Source organism: Chiloscyllium plagiosum, unplaced genomic scaffold (assembly GCF_037043375.1).
Source record: "Chiloscyllium plagiosum isolate Xiang-an unplaced genomic scaffold, Cpla_swu_hap1 HiC_scaffold_53X, whole genome shotgun sequence".
NCBI lineage: Eukaryota > Metazoa > Chordata > Chondrichthyes > Orectolobiformes > Hemiscylliidae > Chiloscyllium > Chiloscyllium plagiosum.
The window spans coordinates 21,306,151-21,324,021 of NW_028270191.1; the positions used below are offsets into that span (position 1 = coordinate 21,306,151).

The window sequence follows — 17,871 nt, forward strand, 5'->3', positions numbered from 1 at the left end:
GATGGGTAATTTAGCATGGCCATAGTGTCCAGGGGTGTGCAGGCTGGGTGGATTAGCCATGGGAAATGCAGGGTTATAAGGATAGAGTAGGGGGCGTGGGTCTGGGTGGGATGTACTTTGGAGGATCGGTTTAATGCCCTGCTTCCTCACTGTAGGGATTCTATTATTCTCTCTAATTTTCATTTCCCCTGTATGGAAATGCCTGGCTTCCATAATGACAAAGTTCAGCACCTGTTCAGGTGTACAATCCCATTGTAGCAAAAGTGAAGTATTTTGGGTTATACATTATTTATTATAGGATTCACTTTTCTAACCTTTACAAGATTAAACAACACTAACTTCCATTTGTAAACACTTTAATGAAAAACAATCAGTCGATCAGTTTGATGCCAAATAATGTAAGAGGATATCAGACCAAATGGTCTAACATCTGTCAACAAGAATTGCAGGAATACAGAGACCTTGCACGGTCTTGGAACTGGGGGTCGTTGCAGGGACAGGTAGACAAAATGGCTTTGAAAACAAGGCTGAAAATTTTAACTGCAAGATTCAATTCAAGTAATGGCTCAGTCTGGTTGATAGGGAAGAACAGAGATGATAGTGACTGTTGGTATAGTTTTGATATATAAACATTCATTACTACTTTTGGAGGTTTAGATGAGGTTACACCTGATAATTCATCCAAAAGGTTATGCCCAGGAAGAGACTTTGCTGTTCAGCTTAAACACAAGCAGCTTCTACATTGATTGAGAGATACAGTTCTTATCTCATTTGTTTCAGTCAAAGAATTTTCAAAGTAGATCTCAGGGAATCTCAGGCTTCTTTCTCGTTTTTTTGAAGTTGTCAGGTTAGAGAGAAAAGGAGATCCTTCTAAGGCTTGGCAGTGAACTTCCAGGTGAGGCTACAGGTAGGAAGCACAGTTCAACTCCAGTTCTACACAGACGTTTAGACAGCTCTTTGCTATTTTCTATATTCAAATGAATGATGTTTGTATGTTATTGTAAATATGCTGTCCACCTTTGCTGAAGTTTATTGATCTATTCAGTGTTTTCAAACTCTTTGGTAATAAATAGATGAAGTCACTGTCTCCTAAAGCCAAGGAAATCATGTGTGGTCTGTAATATATCCAATGTCAAGAGTTCAGTTTCAAGGAGCAGATCAAAAAGAGTCAACACAGACAGGAAGGGTCATGCTGTCCTGCGTCGCAAAAAGTCCAAAAACCATAGCTCACACTCTCAACCAGTCTGTAATCCAGCATCTCAAACTCAGATACAATTTGCAACAAGTGTCATTTTATGGCAGGCACATTGTGTTATACCCTTCCCCACACAGAAAAGGTGAAACAATGTAAGCTGAGCTTACATTAGCCACAGTACATGTAGTGTCAAGATGCAATTCCATTCCACATTTAGCAATGGTTTATTAATGGTGAGATATGGAAAGATTGGTCTTCAAAAAACCAGAAGAGGTGCAGAAGGCTAGGAGTTGACAGATCTCACCAAATGGACCATCAATGAAAATCTGCCATGTTGCATTCAATGGTGGTGGGGTGTACACATGTGTGTGTGTGCATGTGCATGTGAGATTGCGACTAGATGGGACAGGCAAGGACTTTTGCAGCACTGCTTGTGTCCAGGTGGAGCTTTCTGCTGGCTCCCCAAGCAAACCTGTTTCCCATTTTGTATGATTGAATATGTCCCTCCTTACTTTAGGACACCCACAATTGTCAACACCATCTTTGCCTATTTCTCCATCTCACCCCAACACCCCCTGTGATTCAGCCCAGTTCTCCAAACCACACTGTAACGATGCACAATCTTTAAACAGAGCAGAACCATCTTGCCTGTTCCTATCCTTCAGTCTCTTCTGTCGTATTCCTTGCTTGACAGGGAGTTAAGCAGGGAACCCATTAAAAAAAAATAAATGTATGCCATGAAGTTAGCACTCAACTAGAACTCTATCCCTCTCCCAGTTTGGAAACTCCAGCTTAGTAAGTATCAGAGCCAACATCTTGCTAGCTCATTCACATTCAGGATACTGGAGAAACTGACCTACCTGGATTACACCTCTTCCCATCCTACCTCCTGCAAAAACGCCATCCCGTATTCCCAATTCCACCGTCTCCGCCGTATCTGCTCCCAGGAGGACCAGTTCCACCACAGAACACACCAGATGGCCTCCTTCTTTCGAGACCGCAATTTCCCTTCCCACGTGCTTAAAGATGCCCTCCAATGCATCTTGTCCACATCCCGCACCTCCGCCCTCAGACTCCACCCCTCCAACAGTAACAAGGACAGAACCCCCCTGGTGCTCACCCTACCAACCTTCGCATAAACCAAATCATCTGCCGACATTTCCGCCACCTCCAAACAGACCCCACCACCAGGGATATATTTCCCTCCCCACCCCTTTCCGCCTTCCGCAAAGACCGTTCCCTCCGTGACTACCTGGTCAGGTCCACGCCCCCCAACAACCCACCCTCCTGTCCTGGCACCTTCCCCTGCCACCGCAGGAATTGCAAAACCTGCACCCACACCTCCTCCCTCACCTCCATCCAAGGCCCTAAAGGAGCCTTCCACATCCATCAAAGTTTTACCTGCACATCCACCAATATCAGTTATTGTATCCGTTGCTCCCGATGCAGTCTCCTCTACACTGGGGAGACTGGGCGCCTCCTAGCAGAGCGCTTTAGGGAATATCTCCGGGACACCCGCACCAATCAACCACACCGCTCTGTGGCCCAACATTTCAACTCCCCCTCCCACTCAGCCAAGGACATGGAGGTCCTGGGCCTCCTTCACTGCCGCTCCCTCACCACCCGACACCTGGAGGAAGAACGCCTCATCTTCCGCCTCGGAACACTTCAACCCCAGGGCATCAATGTGGATTTCACCAGTTTCCTCATTTCCCCTTCCCCCACCTCACCCTAGTTCCAAGCTTCCAGCTCAGCACTGTCCCAATGACCTGTCCTACCTGTCTATCTTCTTTTCCACCGATCCACTCCACCCTCCTCTCCAACCTATCACCTTCATCCCACCCCCATCCACCCATTGTACTCTTTGCTACGTTCCCCCACCCTCTCCTCCCTGACCTATCACCTTCATCCCCACCCCCACTCACCTATTGTACTCTATGCTACTTTCTCCCCACCCCCACCCTCCTCTCATTTATCTCTCCACCCTGCAGGCACTCTGCCTGTATTCCTGATGAAGGGCTTTTGCCCAAAACGTTGATTTTCCTGCTCCTTGGATGCTGCCTGAACTGCTGTGCTTTTCCAGCACCGCTCTACTCCAGAATCTAGTTTCCAGCATCTGCAGTCATTGTTTTTACCTACCATGGTCCAATGAGCCCAGCTTACCTTGGTTTGAAAGCTGAATATTGTAACTGCCAAACACACAAGTGCCGTAATGGTGAAGCAAAGCAGAACCGATTTCGTATTGTAGAAGCTGGAGATTTGAAGATAAAAAATAATCAGGACTGTTTTTTTTATTGTGGCCAATGACTCTTGTTTTACACTTCTTTCAATAAAACATCCATTTGAAGTGGTAGTTTTGCATTTTGACCATTGCTTGAGCGAATAGCCTTAGAAATAATCTCCATAGCCCTTCCCTACCATTCATTCAGAAACTCAAATTGAAAGATCAAGGAGCCACATATGAAACAGGAAATGAGGAAGCAGAAGTAAGGTGTGGATTTTAAAAGCCTGAGCATTGTTTAAGGGACAAAGGCCAAGGGAGGACAGGATTCCATAGCACATAAGCTGCAGGATGGTGTGAAGGAGGGAGGGCAGGACCCACAGAGGAAGAAAAGAAAACTGGTCAACTAGCAGACAGACAATCTGGAGGGATTGAAGAACAATATGGAACAGAAAGATGCAATTTCCAAAATGGTGATCGTAAAATACAAGATAGTAGAAGTTAGTACTGAGAACAGGATGACCACTGCTGGTACCTTGTGGTATTTGCCATTTTTATCAGTGTGAACTACTAGGTAAGGACTGTTTGATGTAGGTCACTGTCACCAATCCTTCTTTGTCTTTCCTTCATCTCAGGCCTATCTAGTGATTAGTGCTACTAAGGCGGACATTTCTAACATCAGACCCAGCTCAGTAGGAAGTGCAGTGTCAGGCTGAGTTTCCACTGTTGTGTGGGCCAGTGTGGGGCAGAATCGGGCCTGCCACCCCAGAAGAAGTTTGGAGGAGGACACAGGATGGCCAAGTGCTGAGGCAAGCTGTTTAAAAGACCCGCATTACTTCTCTGGACATTTGTCCCAGTTGCTTGCTTATATATTAAGTTCTATAGCACTCATTCACACTCCCACCTACTGCCCATGCCACCTCCCTGTCAATTCAAGCAAAATTCTGTTCCCCACAAATACTTCATACCTAGTCATATTCCATGCCTGCTCGTGGTACTTCCATTGCCATTCATTCATATATACTTTGCACAGAGGGGTCTGGAGTGGTGCAGTGATAGTGATAGTGTCCCTGTACTTGACCTAGGAGATCCAGGATTTCAGGCCCACCTGCTCCAGATGTGTATAATAACATCTGTGAATAGGGTTATTAAAAATATCTGGCACTCTATACTGAACCAATGAATGCAATAGTAACAATGGCATGTACAGAACTGCTTAAAAACACCCAATAATAATTTTCTTTTTAAAAGCTTCACCTGATACACCCCTAAAAAAGTGTCGATCAATCAGACCTTTAAAGTATCAATAAGAAAAGCTATAAACATCTCTTTAACTTCTATAAAATTGCTTTTTATAACACCATTAACCTGTCAATTGGGCAGAGTTTTCCCTTCTCCTCAAATGTATCAGAGAGATATTCTTTTTATGGAAGTCTGGGCTCTCAGTCAAGTCTCACTCCGTATACGTTTTGGCAACAATAACTGCATTTCTGAAGGCAGTTTTAACACAAAAGAAAACCTGACCCAAGGTCCTTCACCTTGGAAATAGATTGAATTGGGCCCCAAATCACACAGAGATTAAAGCTTACTCTAAAAGATGCGCCTTTACTTCTGAAAAATAGAGAAAGGAGAGATTGATGAGATTTAGGGAGAGAGTCCCAGAGTGTGAAGCTCAGACAGCTGAAGATTCTGTCATCAATGATTATGGCAAAGGGTTAAGTGGGGGTAGTGACAAAGGGCTGAGGAGATAAATGGTATACTGAGCATAGGCAGCTGGGTAGGAGTTCTAGAACTGGAATTGAGCAAAACCTTGGAGCAATTGGTAGACTAGGATCAGGATTTTAAATTCAATGGGGTTACTAGGCAATCAATGTAGATTAAGCATCCTGCATCCCAACAATTAAGTGGCACGGTGGCTCCGTGGTGTGTGTGTGTGTGGAGTTTGCACATTCTCCCCATGTCTGAGTGGGTTTCCTCCAGGTGCTTTGGTTTCCTCCCACAATCCTAAGATGCACAGGTCAGGTGAATTGGTCATGTTAAATTGCCCCATAGTATTAGGCACATTAGTCAGAGGTAAATATGGGGTCGGGAAATGGGTCTGGGTGGGTTACTCTTCAGAGGGTCAGTGTGGACTTGTTGGGCCAAAGGGCCTGTTTCCATATTGTAGAGAATCTAATCTAATCTAAAGTCTCCTAATCATTTGCTGTTGATTTTATATCAATCCCCTCTAATTCTCAATTCAAAGATTAGTGGGAATAGCAGATCACCTCTATTTATTCTCACTATGAGGCGTATTCAAAAATGCTTGATCAGAACTGTGTGCTTTGTGCTTTTAGGACTACCTCCTCCTGCATAGAATCAAGTGAATATTCGCTGTATTATCAAAAGCATTATCTGATTTTGAAAACTTGCAATGGTGTATGGTCCCTTTAAGAAAGAGCGCTTAATTCTGCTATGAATTGTTCAGCTAGCTTCTATCCAAATTTCTGAGAACTGCCTGCTCTTTACTGAAATGGAAAAGGCACCAGAATTCCCAACGCTGACTGCTATTAATTTTAGATTTCACAGTGAGTTAAGCCAAGGCAGGATGGAAAGTAAAATAGAGCAAAAGATATCCTGATCAATGAGCATTCACTTCAAAGCACAAATCATTTTAAAAAAACAATACCTTGAAAGAAATCCAAGCATGCATGCAAAACTGCCAGTCTTTGGAGAGGTTAAACACAAACAAAGGAAAGCAGTTAATGACAAGCCACAGAGAGTGGAATGTGTGGCATGGCTAATTATTGTAATACCTTGACATCATTCCTGTCATGTAAGACATGGCCAGAGTCTGCAGAGAGTGATTAGAAACATTGTTGGTTAATGCTATACAGGCACCACATGAACATTCCCAAAGAGGTCTGCTTTGATCAGTCATGTCACCACATAAGTTAGTCCTAAAATATTGACACAAAACAGCAAAGACTGTGGCAACCGTAGCTTAGTGGTAATGTTAGTAGACCAAGTAATCTAAACCTGAATGATTGCTGTGGGGGTGTGGGTTCAAATCTCCGCCCAACGGGGGGAAATTAAATCAATCTACAGTATCATGTTTGTCTCTTTAATAATGCTGGTGAATATACTGCATTGTTGACATGTTTTTAAGAGAGACACCTGGTGCCTTTGAAAGGTCTGACCAGTATGTAACTATAATCGTGCACCCACTTTAAAGTGGCCAAGCAAGCCACTCAGTTGCATCAAACCACAGCAGCAGAATAATTAAGAATTGATTTAAAGAGGCAGCCTAGAGCCCCTCTCTCAACAGCACCTTGGGATGGTGGCCTACAAACCCATTGGAATGGAAGAATTTGAAGAGTGAGGCTCAAGCAAAGGTCAACGAAGGGGTAATAGTTACCCATTTGATCAGCACCTTTGACAAATGTAGGTCTCCAATGCAAGTGGTTTCAATACTTCTTCCATATTATATGCTTTCTTGTGGACTATTGATACATTTAATAATACAAAACAAGTTATTAGTAATACAGATGTGATTAACTGTAAAGGAAGGAAAGCACACAAACAAGGTTTCTTCTCTCCTTCTCCTACTTACAAAAATGCCGAGCAGGATCAGATTCCATGGAAAATACCTCCTGCAACACACAATAGCATAAGTTAAGGTTAACCATTATGGTTTGTCAGTTGTTTCCTGGGAATTCATAAAGGTCCGCTATAAGTTGGCAAACTTTTTTCTACTGTCAAAAAGTGTGGTACCAGAAAAGCACAGCCGGTCAGGCAGCATCTGAGCAGCAGGAGAGTCAACGTTTTGAGCATAAGCTCTGCATCTAGGTGTGTTTAACGCTCTTTTTTTATATCTAGGTTTCCTTATGAAGAGCTTATGCTCAAAACATTGACTCTCCTGCTCCATGGATGCTGCCTGACCAGCTGTGCTTTTCCGGCACCACACATTTTGACTCTGATCTCCAGCATCTGCCACCCTCACTTTCTCCTAACTTTATTCCACTGGTCTGCAAATTTGTAAAGCAACAAATCTTCCACTCAGTGTGCATAACATAAAACATAATGGGCTCAGGGTGCTGGTGTGGGTGGGTAACAGGGGCCTCTTAAGTTCATGATCCTGGGACAATCCCCTTTAAGAACAATAGAAGTTTGGCTTGTTAGAATTACTGCGCAGGGACCAGGATATTTTACTAGCGTACTGAAGAACACACTTGTGGCACAGTGGTAGTGTTCCTACCTCTGGGCTAGGTGGTCCAGGTTCAAATCCTACCTGCCCCAGAGCAGAGTAACAGCATTCCTGATCAGGTTGTTTTGAGAATATAAAAAAAAAGGTTGATCTCGTGACATAGTGCTTAGTGTTCCTGCTTCTGAGCAATAGGCTCTCAGCTCAAGTCTGAGTATCTGGAACCCTCTCCCTGCAAAGCTATCGAGGCCAAGGGTCAAAGCTTTGAAAACCGAGATCAATTGACTTTTGTTCATCAAGTCTCAAGGGATATATGGAACCAAGGTGGGTAGATGGAGTTAAAATACAGACCCTCCATTGGTTTAGTGACCTGACCCAATATTTATCCCTTAACCACCAACTGAAAACAGATTATCTGCTTGTAATCAATTTGCTATTTGTGGGAGTTCCCTGTGCACAAAATTAGCTTCTGTGTTTCCTATAATACAACAATGGTGACACTTCAAAAAACTTTGTTGCTTGTAAACTGACCCCCTGAGGTTCTGATAGGTTCTTTATTAACGCAAATCTTCCTTTCATGGAAAATAACTAACTACTGAGGCAAGAGGTAGCATGGGCAATTTTCCTAAATTAGGTCCCAGGCACGTTGGAATACCTGAGCCAAAGGAATATCAGAAAATTGGGGATGTTTCTTTGCTCCATGTAGCTTTACTAATTTCCACACTAAACGTCTGCACACTAAACCTGTCCCACAAAAAAGGAACAAGTTCACCAATCCTCCACTCTCAATGGACAGCAATCTCTTGACTCAAGTGGATCAAATAACATGTCCTGGAGGTGGGCGGAATTAATGAAGAACTCTCTATTTAGGAATCGGCTCTCAACTCCGAAGTCTGCTACACAGGCAAACTTCTCCCAAGCTTCATGATGCTTACAAATACCTGGAGTAGTAATTCAAATCAAGGTTCATTCAAGTTTGGGATAGTCCATCACTTCCAATGTAAAACTTCCACAAAGCCATGTGGTGATACAAAATGTCTTCCATGTAGGAAAGAACTAAACTTGTGTTACAATTATTATACGATTCATATATTATATATAATATACTTATATTATTCAGGAGTATCATTCTTGGATTCTCTGCCCAAAGGCAGGTCCTGCTGTATAAGGCAGTTTGCAATTGAAAGGGTTAACTGACCATCCATGATAAGCTGTGCCCATCATGATATGAAGTTCTCTTCCTGGAAGAGCCAACCAGATTTCAGTTCCAGTTGCAAGTTCAGTTCTAGGTTTTATGTAGCTAGCAGTAATGTATACTTAATCTGGAGTCAAGCCTGAAACTTACAGGAGACTATCATGTAATGCAGAGAAAATGCAATGAAATATTATGTAATCTGTAATAAAAGTACACTGTGGGCTTCCTTCCCCACTTGGTATCAAGATCAATACTGATAAGAAGGGTTGTTGGGCAGTGAAACTACCCAAACATCTCAGATGGTACAAGTGGACGTGACCACGACATGCTTCAGGCCCAACTGACACTGCAATATTCACTGTGGGCAGGGTGAGGAGGTAGGTTCCGAATCCACCACAGACAGAATGGGGACTGAACCTTGTGCTGTAGGCACCAATGTGATCCACACTGATCAGCCAGCCCCAGAGTCCACGCTGCTGTGGCAACAAACAGTTTTTCCATGCATGCTGTAGCCTGGAGCTATGGATAGTGATGAGAGAGGCTCCAACCTTCTCTCTGTCACATGCTGACCCAGAATCTTTTCCATTCTCACCTCCTGCCATTGGAGTGTGTCAAACAGTTTAGAGTTTGGGCAGAATTCAGATGACACCAGGTTACAGTCCAACAGGTTTATTTCAAATCACAAATTTTCGAAGCGTCAGGTGAAGTGTTCAGAGTTTGATGCTTAATCTGTTTGGCCACATTCTGAATGTGTCTTCCTAAATTATCTAGTCCTGAAGTGAGATAGAACCTGTAATGTGTAGTTCGGTTGGAGTGGGGCTATACCTACTACACCATAAAGCCACCCATCACTGCTTTACCAATTTTAATAGCTAAATAAGTAGAATAAGCCATCAAATAGTGCACAGTTTCACTTATGCCTAAATATAATTACCTTGGTCCAGGGCAGCAGGCCAGGGTCATATAGGTAACAAAGAAGACAGCACTGTGAATAGAAAAAGAGATATTAAAGAGACTGCAGTGAGTGCTGGTACTGGTTTCTGTGGTATTTCCAGCACCAAAAAACACACCCTTCAACCCAACTGGTCTACATTGATATTTACACTCTACACAGTTCTCCTTCTATCTTATACTGTCAGTACTATCCATCTATTTCTTTCTCCATGTAAGTCTCTAGGTCTCTCTTAAACAGAGTTCGGCAATAACACCTGTCCCTTTGGCTCATACAAGGATGTGACCATTTAGACTACCTCACACACGGACGGACATACATACACACAATCTAGTTTTTGGGACACTATTAATTCACACTTACTATGAAGCCCAGTACCAGCCAGGACGTGCCTGAATGTAAATCTTGACAGGGTCACTGTACAGAAACAGAGGGGGAGAAAGAACATGATTGAATACAATTTCAGAATGAACAAATTGAACTGAAAACACAGGAGAAAATCATGCTTTGATGACTTGACTCACATTCCAAAAGGAGAGCTGTCCCTCACTGACAGAAGAGTTGAAATGAGAAGGTCATCAGGCCAGAACATCAATTATCTGTCAGCTCATGACATCATTAAGCCAGAGGCAAACTGGAGGCAGCAAACTACCTGGCATCTAACCCAACAGTGTAGGTGCCACACAGATCTTACCCAGCAAGGGTACTGATATTCAGTGCACAGTGGCTTGTTGAGTCTTAATTTTAAGAAGAAATTGTCCATTTATTTATCTCTTTTTACCCAGACATAAATGCCACTTCCATGACTGATCCATTTCCTCCCCTTTTCCCCATTTTTTTCCCCCTGTGGCAAAGAGTGAAGAGCGAGAAGAGCAGGCCATAGACTTGGCATTTTAATGACTATTTGGTACAGGGCACTGGCGTCCTCAAATGCCTAAGGGAAGAATTCAAAATCTCGGCACTAAGTGTTCAAATAGGAAGGCAGCGCAAGTGCGGATTAGAACCTTCTCAAGAAGGAAACAGTAAGTGAGACAGGCTGTTTGTATACTGCTGCTGAAACATAGCTGGATGAGCTGTAGGAGCAAATATTTGATAGAAGGCTCCTGCTGAACCACCTGAGAGGACATTTCAATGTACTGTGGAGGCAGGAGTGGAGAATAAAGCACAGAAGTTGAAGGCTTTGCCAAAAATAACACAATGAATACGTAGAGTCAATGCACAGAAACTCATCCATGGTCCAACTCATCCATGCCGACCAGATATCCTAAATTATTCTAGTCCCATTTGCCAGCACTTGGCCCATATCCCTCTAAACCCTTTCTAAACATATACCCATCCAGTTGCCTTTTAAATGCTGTAATTGTAACAGCTTTCACCACTTCCTCTGGCAGCTTACTCCATACACTCGCCACCCTCTGTGTGAAAAGTTACCCCTCTTTCTAAACCTATGCCTTCGTCTACCCCACGGAAAAGACCTTATCTATTTACCTTATCCATGCCTCTCATGATTTTATAAACCTTTATAATGTCACCCCTCAGCCTCTGACACTCCAGAGAAAACAGCTCCAGCTTTTTCAGCCTTTCCCGATAGCTCAAACCCTCCAACCCTGGCAACATCCTTGTAAATCTTTTCTGAATCCTTTCAGGTTTCACAATATCCTTCTGATAGGAGGGAGACCAGAATTGCACACAGTATTCCAAAAGTGGCCTAACCAATGTTCTGTACAGCAGCAACATGACCTTCCAATTCCTATACCCAATGCTCTGACCAATAAAGGAAAGCATACTGAATGCCTTCTTCACTATCCTATCTAACTGCAACTCCAATTTCAAGGAGCTATGAACCTGCACTGCAAGGTCTCTTTGTTCAGCAACACTCCCTCGGACCTTACCATTAAGTGTGTAAGTCCTGCCCTGATTTGCTTTCCAAAATGCAGCACCTCACATTTATTTAAATCAAACTCCATCTGCCACTCCTCAGCCCATTGGCCCATCTGATCAAGATCCTGTTGTAATCTGAGGTAACCTTCTTCGCTGTCCACTACACCTCCAATATTGGTGACATCTGCAAACTTACTAACTATGCCTCTTATGCTCACATCCAAATCATTTATATAAATGACAAAAAGTAGTGGGACCCAGCACCGATCCTTGTGGCACTCCACTGCTTACAGGCCTCCAGTCTGAAAAACAACCCTCCACCACCACCCTCTGTCTTCTACCTTTGAGCCAGTTCTGTATCCAAATGGCTAGTTCTCCCTGTATTCAATGAGACCTAAGTTTGCCAACCAGTCTACCATAAGGAACCTTGATGAATGCCTGACTGAACGCTATACAGATCGCGTCCACCACTCTGCCCTCATCAATCCTCTTTATTACTTCTTCAAAAAACTCAACCAAGTTTGTGAGACATGATTTCCCACGCACAAAGCCATGTTGACTCTCCCTCATCAGTCCTTGCCTTTCCAAATACGTGTAAATCCTGTTTCTGAGGATTCTCTCCAACAACTTATCCACCACTAATGTCAGGCTCACTGGTCTATAGTTCCCTGGCTTGTCCTTACCTCCTTTCTTATATAGTGGCACCACATTAGCCAACCTCCAGTCTTCCAGCACCTCACCTGTGACTATCGATGATACAAATATCTCAGCAAGGGGCCCAGCAATCACTTCTCTAGTTTCCCACAGAGTTCTCAGCAATTCCCAACTAAAGAGTTGGTGAAGGCCACTTAAATCCTGCCCTGAGGGAGGGACGAACTGATCTCATCAAACAGTTGGAAGGCAGTTCACTAAAATGAGACCAGCATGGTGGCTCAGTAGTTAGCACTGTTGCCTCACAGCTCCTCAGGTGACTGTCTGTGTGGAGTTTGCACATTCTCCCCGTGTCTGCATGGGCTTCCTCTGGGGGCTCCAGTTTCCTTCTACAGTCCAAAGATGTGCAGGTTAGTGAATTGGCCGTGCTAAATTACCCACAGTGTTCAGGGGTATGTTGGTTAGGTGAGTTCACCATAAAAAATACAGGGACAGGCTGGAGGATGGGTTTGGGTAGGATGCTCTTTGAAGGGTTGGTGTGGACTTGATGGGTCAAACGGTCTGTTTCCGCACTGTAGGAATTCTATAGAAAAGCAGTTCAACACTTTCTGTTTCATTTGGAGGCTAGATGAATTCAGAGTTGTAGCCTTTGAAAGCGAAAGCTGCTCAAAAGATAACTGGTCACACGTACAAAAGATGGCAAAGGCCAAAGAATTGTTGGATGGCAAAGTGATACTCTTGTTTGCACGCTGCTGGAGTGCCAGCTGAGAGGATCATGGCAACAGCTCAGGAGCTATTGGCCAGACATGATCATGTCCACAGATGGCATATGTTTAGGAACCAGGCAAGGTGAGGCTATGCAATGATACCATGCACCAAGCATTCCGTCCAAGACTATAAATAACACAAAATGTTGCCTATCACACAGTCTAATGTCTTATGCTGCTCAAAATTAGACAGATCAGTCATTGATTGTGTGGCACATTGTGTCCCGTGAAAATCCATATTTAAATAGAGTTAACATCTCAGCTTCAACCCACAGTTTAAAACCCATATAAAAGCTCACAATTCCGAAGAGATTCACATTGAAGCACACTGTTCCTCACTGACACCAAAGGTTGGATGCAAGTCGAGAATGTCCTGGCTGCTGGTGATCCCTATTATTTGGGAATTGTGGCAATTATGCAGTGAGAAACTGGAGGAAAGTTCTGCCCATATGGTTCGATGTATTGGTTTTGTCTAGGTGCTGGCAGACTGTCAAGATGTATTGCAGTGTTGATCATTGATAATGCCACAGGAATAATGGTTTGGAAAAGTTGCAGTGCCATCCCAATGTTGACAATTGGCTTGTTCCCTTTCTACAGATGGCAAAGCTCTGCCCTATTGACTCAGAGCAAATTGCCATAATTTGCACTGTTGCCACTTGCCAGATGCACAGACATGGTTTGTAGATAGAATAACTGAACTTCATGAAATGTCTTCATTTATTTCACACCACCTAAATTGTAAAATACTGACCTGATATGCTACAATAACAAGCCTTGCATTTAGAAAGTGCATAAAAATTTCAGAAATACAGAAATTGTTCAAAAACCACTGAAAAAGGTGAGAATTACATCCAGAAACAGAAGTGTCAAATATACAGCCATATTTGTCCCGGCACCTTCCTTATACCCATTTGAAAGGGATGCACAAGGGGAAGGAAAGGGAAAAATAAACTTTAGATAAGTAAATGCTTTCTACAGTTCCACAGTTTTGCGATAGAGCTGAGGCCTGAGCAAGGTGTGTGCACAAAATGGGAGCACAAAAAGCAAGACAGCAAAATGCAGAGCAGGGCTCAGGTTGTGTTCTCCCGCTCCCATGCTCCCTTGGCACCAGTTTCTCACTTGCTCACTCAGCCCATGGACAAGATGAGTGCTTGATGTCTGAATATTGTTAAGCTAAAAGTGGAAAGAATATTGGCCTGAACATTCTGAGCGAAGCACCGTTCAGTAAGCTAACTATCACAGTAGGGTGGGTACGGCTGTGTAAGGTTTGGCAGCAGACAATTGGCAGCCTGGTTTGTGACAGGCTGAGCCAGTTCAGTGAAGTAACTTCTAGCAACCAACTCCAGATCCATTGAGAGAAGATTGGGAGCAAGCCAAGTCTGTGCCATCTTCACAAGGTGTCAAGAAATCCAAAAGAAAGGGACGGGAGAACAAACATGTACAAAAACATGGTCAATAAATGCTTTCCTTTTCAAAGACGCACTTAGAATAGAACCCTTACAGTGCAGAAAGAGGCCTTTTCGCCCATTGAGTCTACACTGACTCTTCAAAGTGCATCCCACCCAGGCGCACCCCCCTACTCTATGCCTGTAACCCTGCATTTTTCATAGTTAATCCTCCTAGCCTGCACATCCCTGACACTGTGGAAAATTTCCCATGGCTAATCCATCTAACCTACACATCCCTGGACACTATTGATGATTTAGCATGGTCAACCCACCTACCCTACACATCTTTGGACTGTGGGAGGAAACTGGAGCACCCGGAGGATATCCACACAGGCACAAAGAGAACATGCAAACTCTACACAGACAGTTCTGAGGCTAGAATCAGACTTGGGTCTCTGGCTCTGTGAGGCAGCAGTGCTAACCAATAAGTCACCATGCCACCCAGAACTTAAGTATTGCTGAAAGAAAGTCACCTGCTGTTAACAGGATAGATGCAAAAATGCCAAATTTTAAAGGAAGCAACATGCACAGAACTTGGAGGTAAAAACAAATATGTCCAGACAATGTGCTTTTTCCAAATGAAAGAAAAGCCTTGGGGCCAATACCTCCCCTGCGCGATCTCTATGTCAATGCCTTTCCCCCACACCATAAAAATCATTGCCTTCTTTTGAAATTTGGAATTTATTGTTGGCCTTGATGAGTGCAAAACAAAAACCATTGATAGCATCTTATTTTGTTGCAAAAATCTCCTTTTCCTTCTGGAGTTTGAGGTTGAATCAGATTGGACAAAGCAAATGAAGTTCCTCTCACTATTTGCCCAATGCCAAGTGAGCATGGGATTATTCCAAGCCCAGTTCCCAGTGGGTTCAGGCTCAAAACCCACGTCACTTCAGATTTTGCACTTGACTCAATCATCAAAACTGCCACAAGGACACATTGGTTTAAATTGAGAGGCATTACATGACTGCACTGTTGTGCCACTTTGTTGGAGAGGGCACTGGCACCCTGCTACTTAAAATAGAAAATATTTGCCGGGCCTTAATGGATTGAAGAGCACAAAATTTAAGAAAAAATATTCAATATGGGAGGAAACAATCTATAATTGAAAAGCTCCAATTCAAACCAGAAGCAATTCACCTTCTGATCCCCTATTGACTCCCAGAAGATCATTCAATATTCAATAGTTACATTGATGGATTCCCCCCCATGTTGGTGCAATCAATCAGACTAGTTTAACCTGTAAAGTGACATTGTTAAAACAGAACCAATAGTCTCCTACCAGAAGGTGAACAGAGCAATAACACCAGCCGTGAAGGAGAGTTGAATCATCAGGATGATGTAGACCTTCAGAAAAAAAGAACAAGCCATCAACCACTGACAAAGGGTACTGAAACAGCAAAGAAACATGGCTTTTAAAATGATTCTCAGCCAACAAATGTTAAATGCAACTGACAAAAGAACAAGAGACAACAAGTTACACAGCAAGTTATGATGATTTAGAATCCATTACCTGAAAGGGGGGTGAGTTTGATTTGATTGATTTAGTGTCACATGTACAGAGGTACAGTGAAAACCTTTGTTTACGAGCAACAGAGGTAGATCATAGTAAGCAAGAATGTATAGATCAAAAAGACTTAGACAGAGGGATGGAAGCAGAATACATTACAAAAGGGCATTGCATAAATTCTTTAAGGAAAAAGATTTAAAAGCTCTGGGGAAAGAGCAGAGGTGTAGGAGTGCTCTTTAAAAAATACAATACTGTACTTTGTATCATTCCATGTTACCTCAAATGATTCCTTTACTTCATAATATCATAGAATCCCTACAGTATGGAAGCAGGCTATTCAGCCCATCAAGTCCACACCATCCCTCCAAAGAGCATCCCCCAGACCGACCCCCCTACCTTATCCCTGTAAACCTGCATTTCCCACAGCTAACCTACCTAGCCTGCACATTCTTGGATACTATAGCATGGCCAATCCACCCTAACTTGCACATCTTTGGACTGTGGAGGAAACCGGAACACCCGGAGGAAATCCACGCAGACATGGGGCGAATGTGGAAACTCCACACAGACAGTTACCCGAGGCTGGAATTAAACCCGGGACCCTGGCACCGTGAGGCAGCAGTGCTAACTTCTAAGCCACCGTGCCACCCACCTACTGTGGAATAACAGTTTTAACTAACTTAAACCATCCTTCATGCACACTCATGTTTAATCAAGAAAACTTTGTAGTGTTTGATATGCCAGGAAATTGCATTCAAAGGAAACAAAAAAAAGGAAAATACAAAGCCGAGTTTGATAAGGATAGATTTGATAAAAGTAAACACATAAGAAATTCCAACAAGAGATCAGCAAAGCTATCCTCTTGCACCCAGACATTTAGTCACAATTTGCAGAGAACAATAGCACAGAAAACAGGCTGTTCAGCCCCTCTAGTCTGTGCGCTACTGAAGCCCCCTCCCATCTGCAAAAATGAACACAAGAAAACAGGAGGGTATTGTAAAAGGGAGACTAAGAGAGAAACTGAGAATGTTTAAAAAATATGACAATAATGGAAGGGGAATCCCAACAAGCAAAGGCAAGTTCAACATGTGACACTTAGTAATGAGGGCAACTGTGAAAATTCAGGCTCGACTATTTACCTTCCTAATGAAAACCCGCCGAACATTCTTATCATCCCAGCTGAATGAGGAAAACAGCTCACTCTCACCAGAGAAACTTGCACTTCCATAACTTGGGCTGCGGCCTGAACAAAATGAGAGATGGAAAACATTTGTCAATCCAGCACCAGGACAAACACCTTTAAAAACAAAACTGAAATCCTGGTGCCCAGCTGTCACTCCGACCCTGGGGTTTGTGGGTTTATGTCTCACTCCAAAATCTTTAGTGCAATGTTCTAGGCCTCCACACACCCATCTGATTCAATGTCACCTTCCCACAGGTTGCACTTTGCCCATTGGAGATGTCCTAACAATCTTCACAAGACAGCCCAACTGAACTGGCTAACCATCTGCAGTCAGTTGTATATTCCCATCCTTAGACAATACAGGCAGTGACTTTGTTTCCATGCTATTGCAAATCAGTGACATTTGAAAGTGAAAAACAAACTGGTATTTCTTTGGCATCATTCAGGACATTACAAAGTGATTTACAGCAAATGAAATACTTACTTTGAAGGATATTATGTCTTATTACGGTAGCACACTGGAAATCAAGCACCGATATTCACAAAAGAACAAGAGACAACAAGTTACACAGCAAGTTATGACCGATTTTGTCACAAAACAAAAAGACTTTATAAAAGTACATAAAATTCCCAATTTACATGTCTTTTAGACCCAGGTTGACAGAGACCATGGACCAGATTTCTGTAC

General features: G+C 43.1%; 1 protein-coding gene across 4 annotated transcripts in view; it reads right to left on the reverse strand.

Annotated features, from left to right (window-relative positions):
* The window catches only part of LOC122543297 (protein lifeguard 2-like), a 51,217-nt gene that overhangs the window by 16,425 nt on the left and 16,921 nt on the right, over positions 1-17,871 (reverse strand). For 3 of the 4 annotated variants that reach the window (XM_087985611.1, XM_087985614.1, XM_087985613.1), the window contains exons 3-9: positions 17,140-17,243; positions 15,773-15,837; positions 10,110-10,163; positions 9,729-9,779; positions 7,009-7,048; positions 6,212-6,249; positions 3,359-3,446 (exon numbers count right to left, since the gene is read on the reverse strand). In XM_087985611.1, coding sequence (XP_087841737.1) covers positions 3,359-3,446; positions 6,212-6,249; positions 7,009-7,048; positions 9,729-9,779; positions 10,110-10,163; positions 15,773-15,837; positions 17,140-17,243 — 440 coding nt within the window. Of the gene's footprint in view, positions 1-3,358; positions 3,447-6,084; positions 6,123-6,211; positions 6,250-7,008; positions 7,049-9,728; positions 9,780-10,109; positions 10,164-15,772; positions 15,838-17,139; positions 17,244-17,871 lie in introns of all 4 variants that reach the window. The other variant, XM_087985612.1, reaches the window with a different exon arrangement.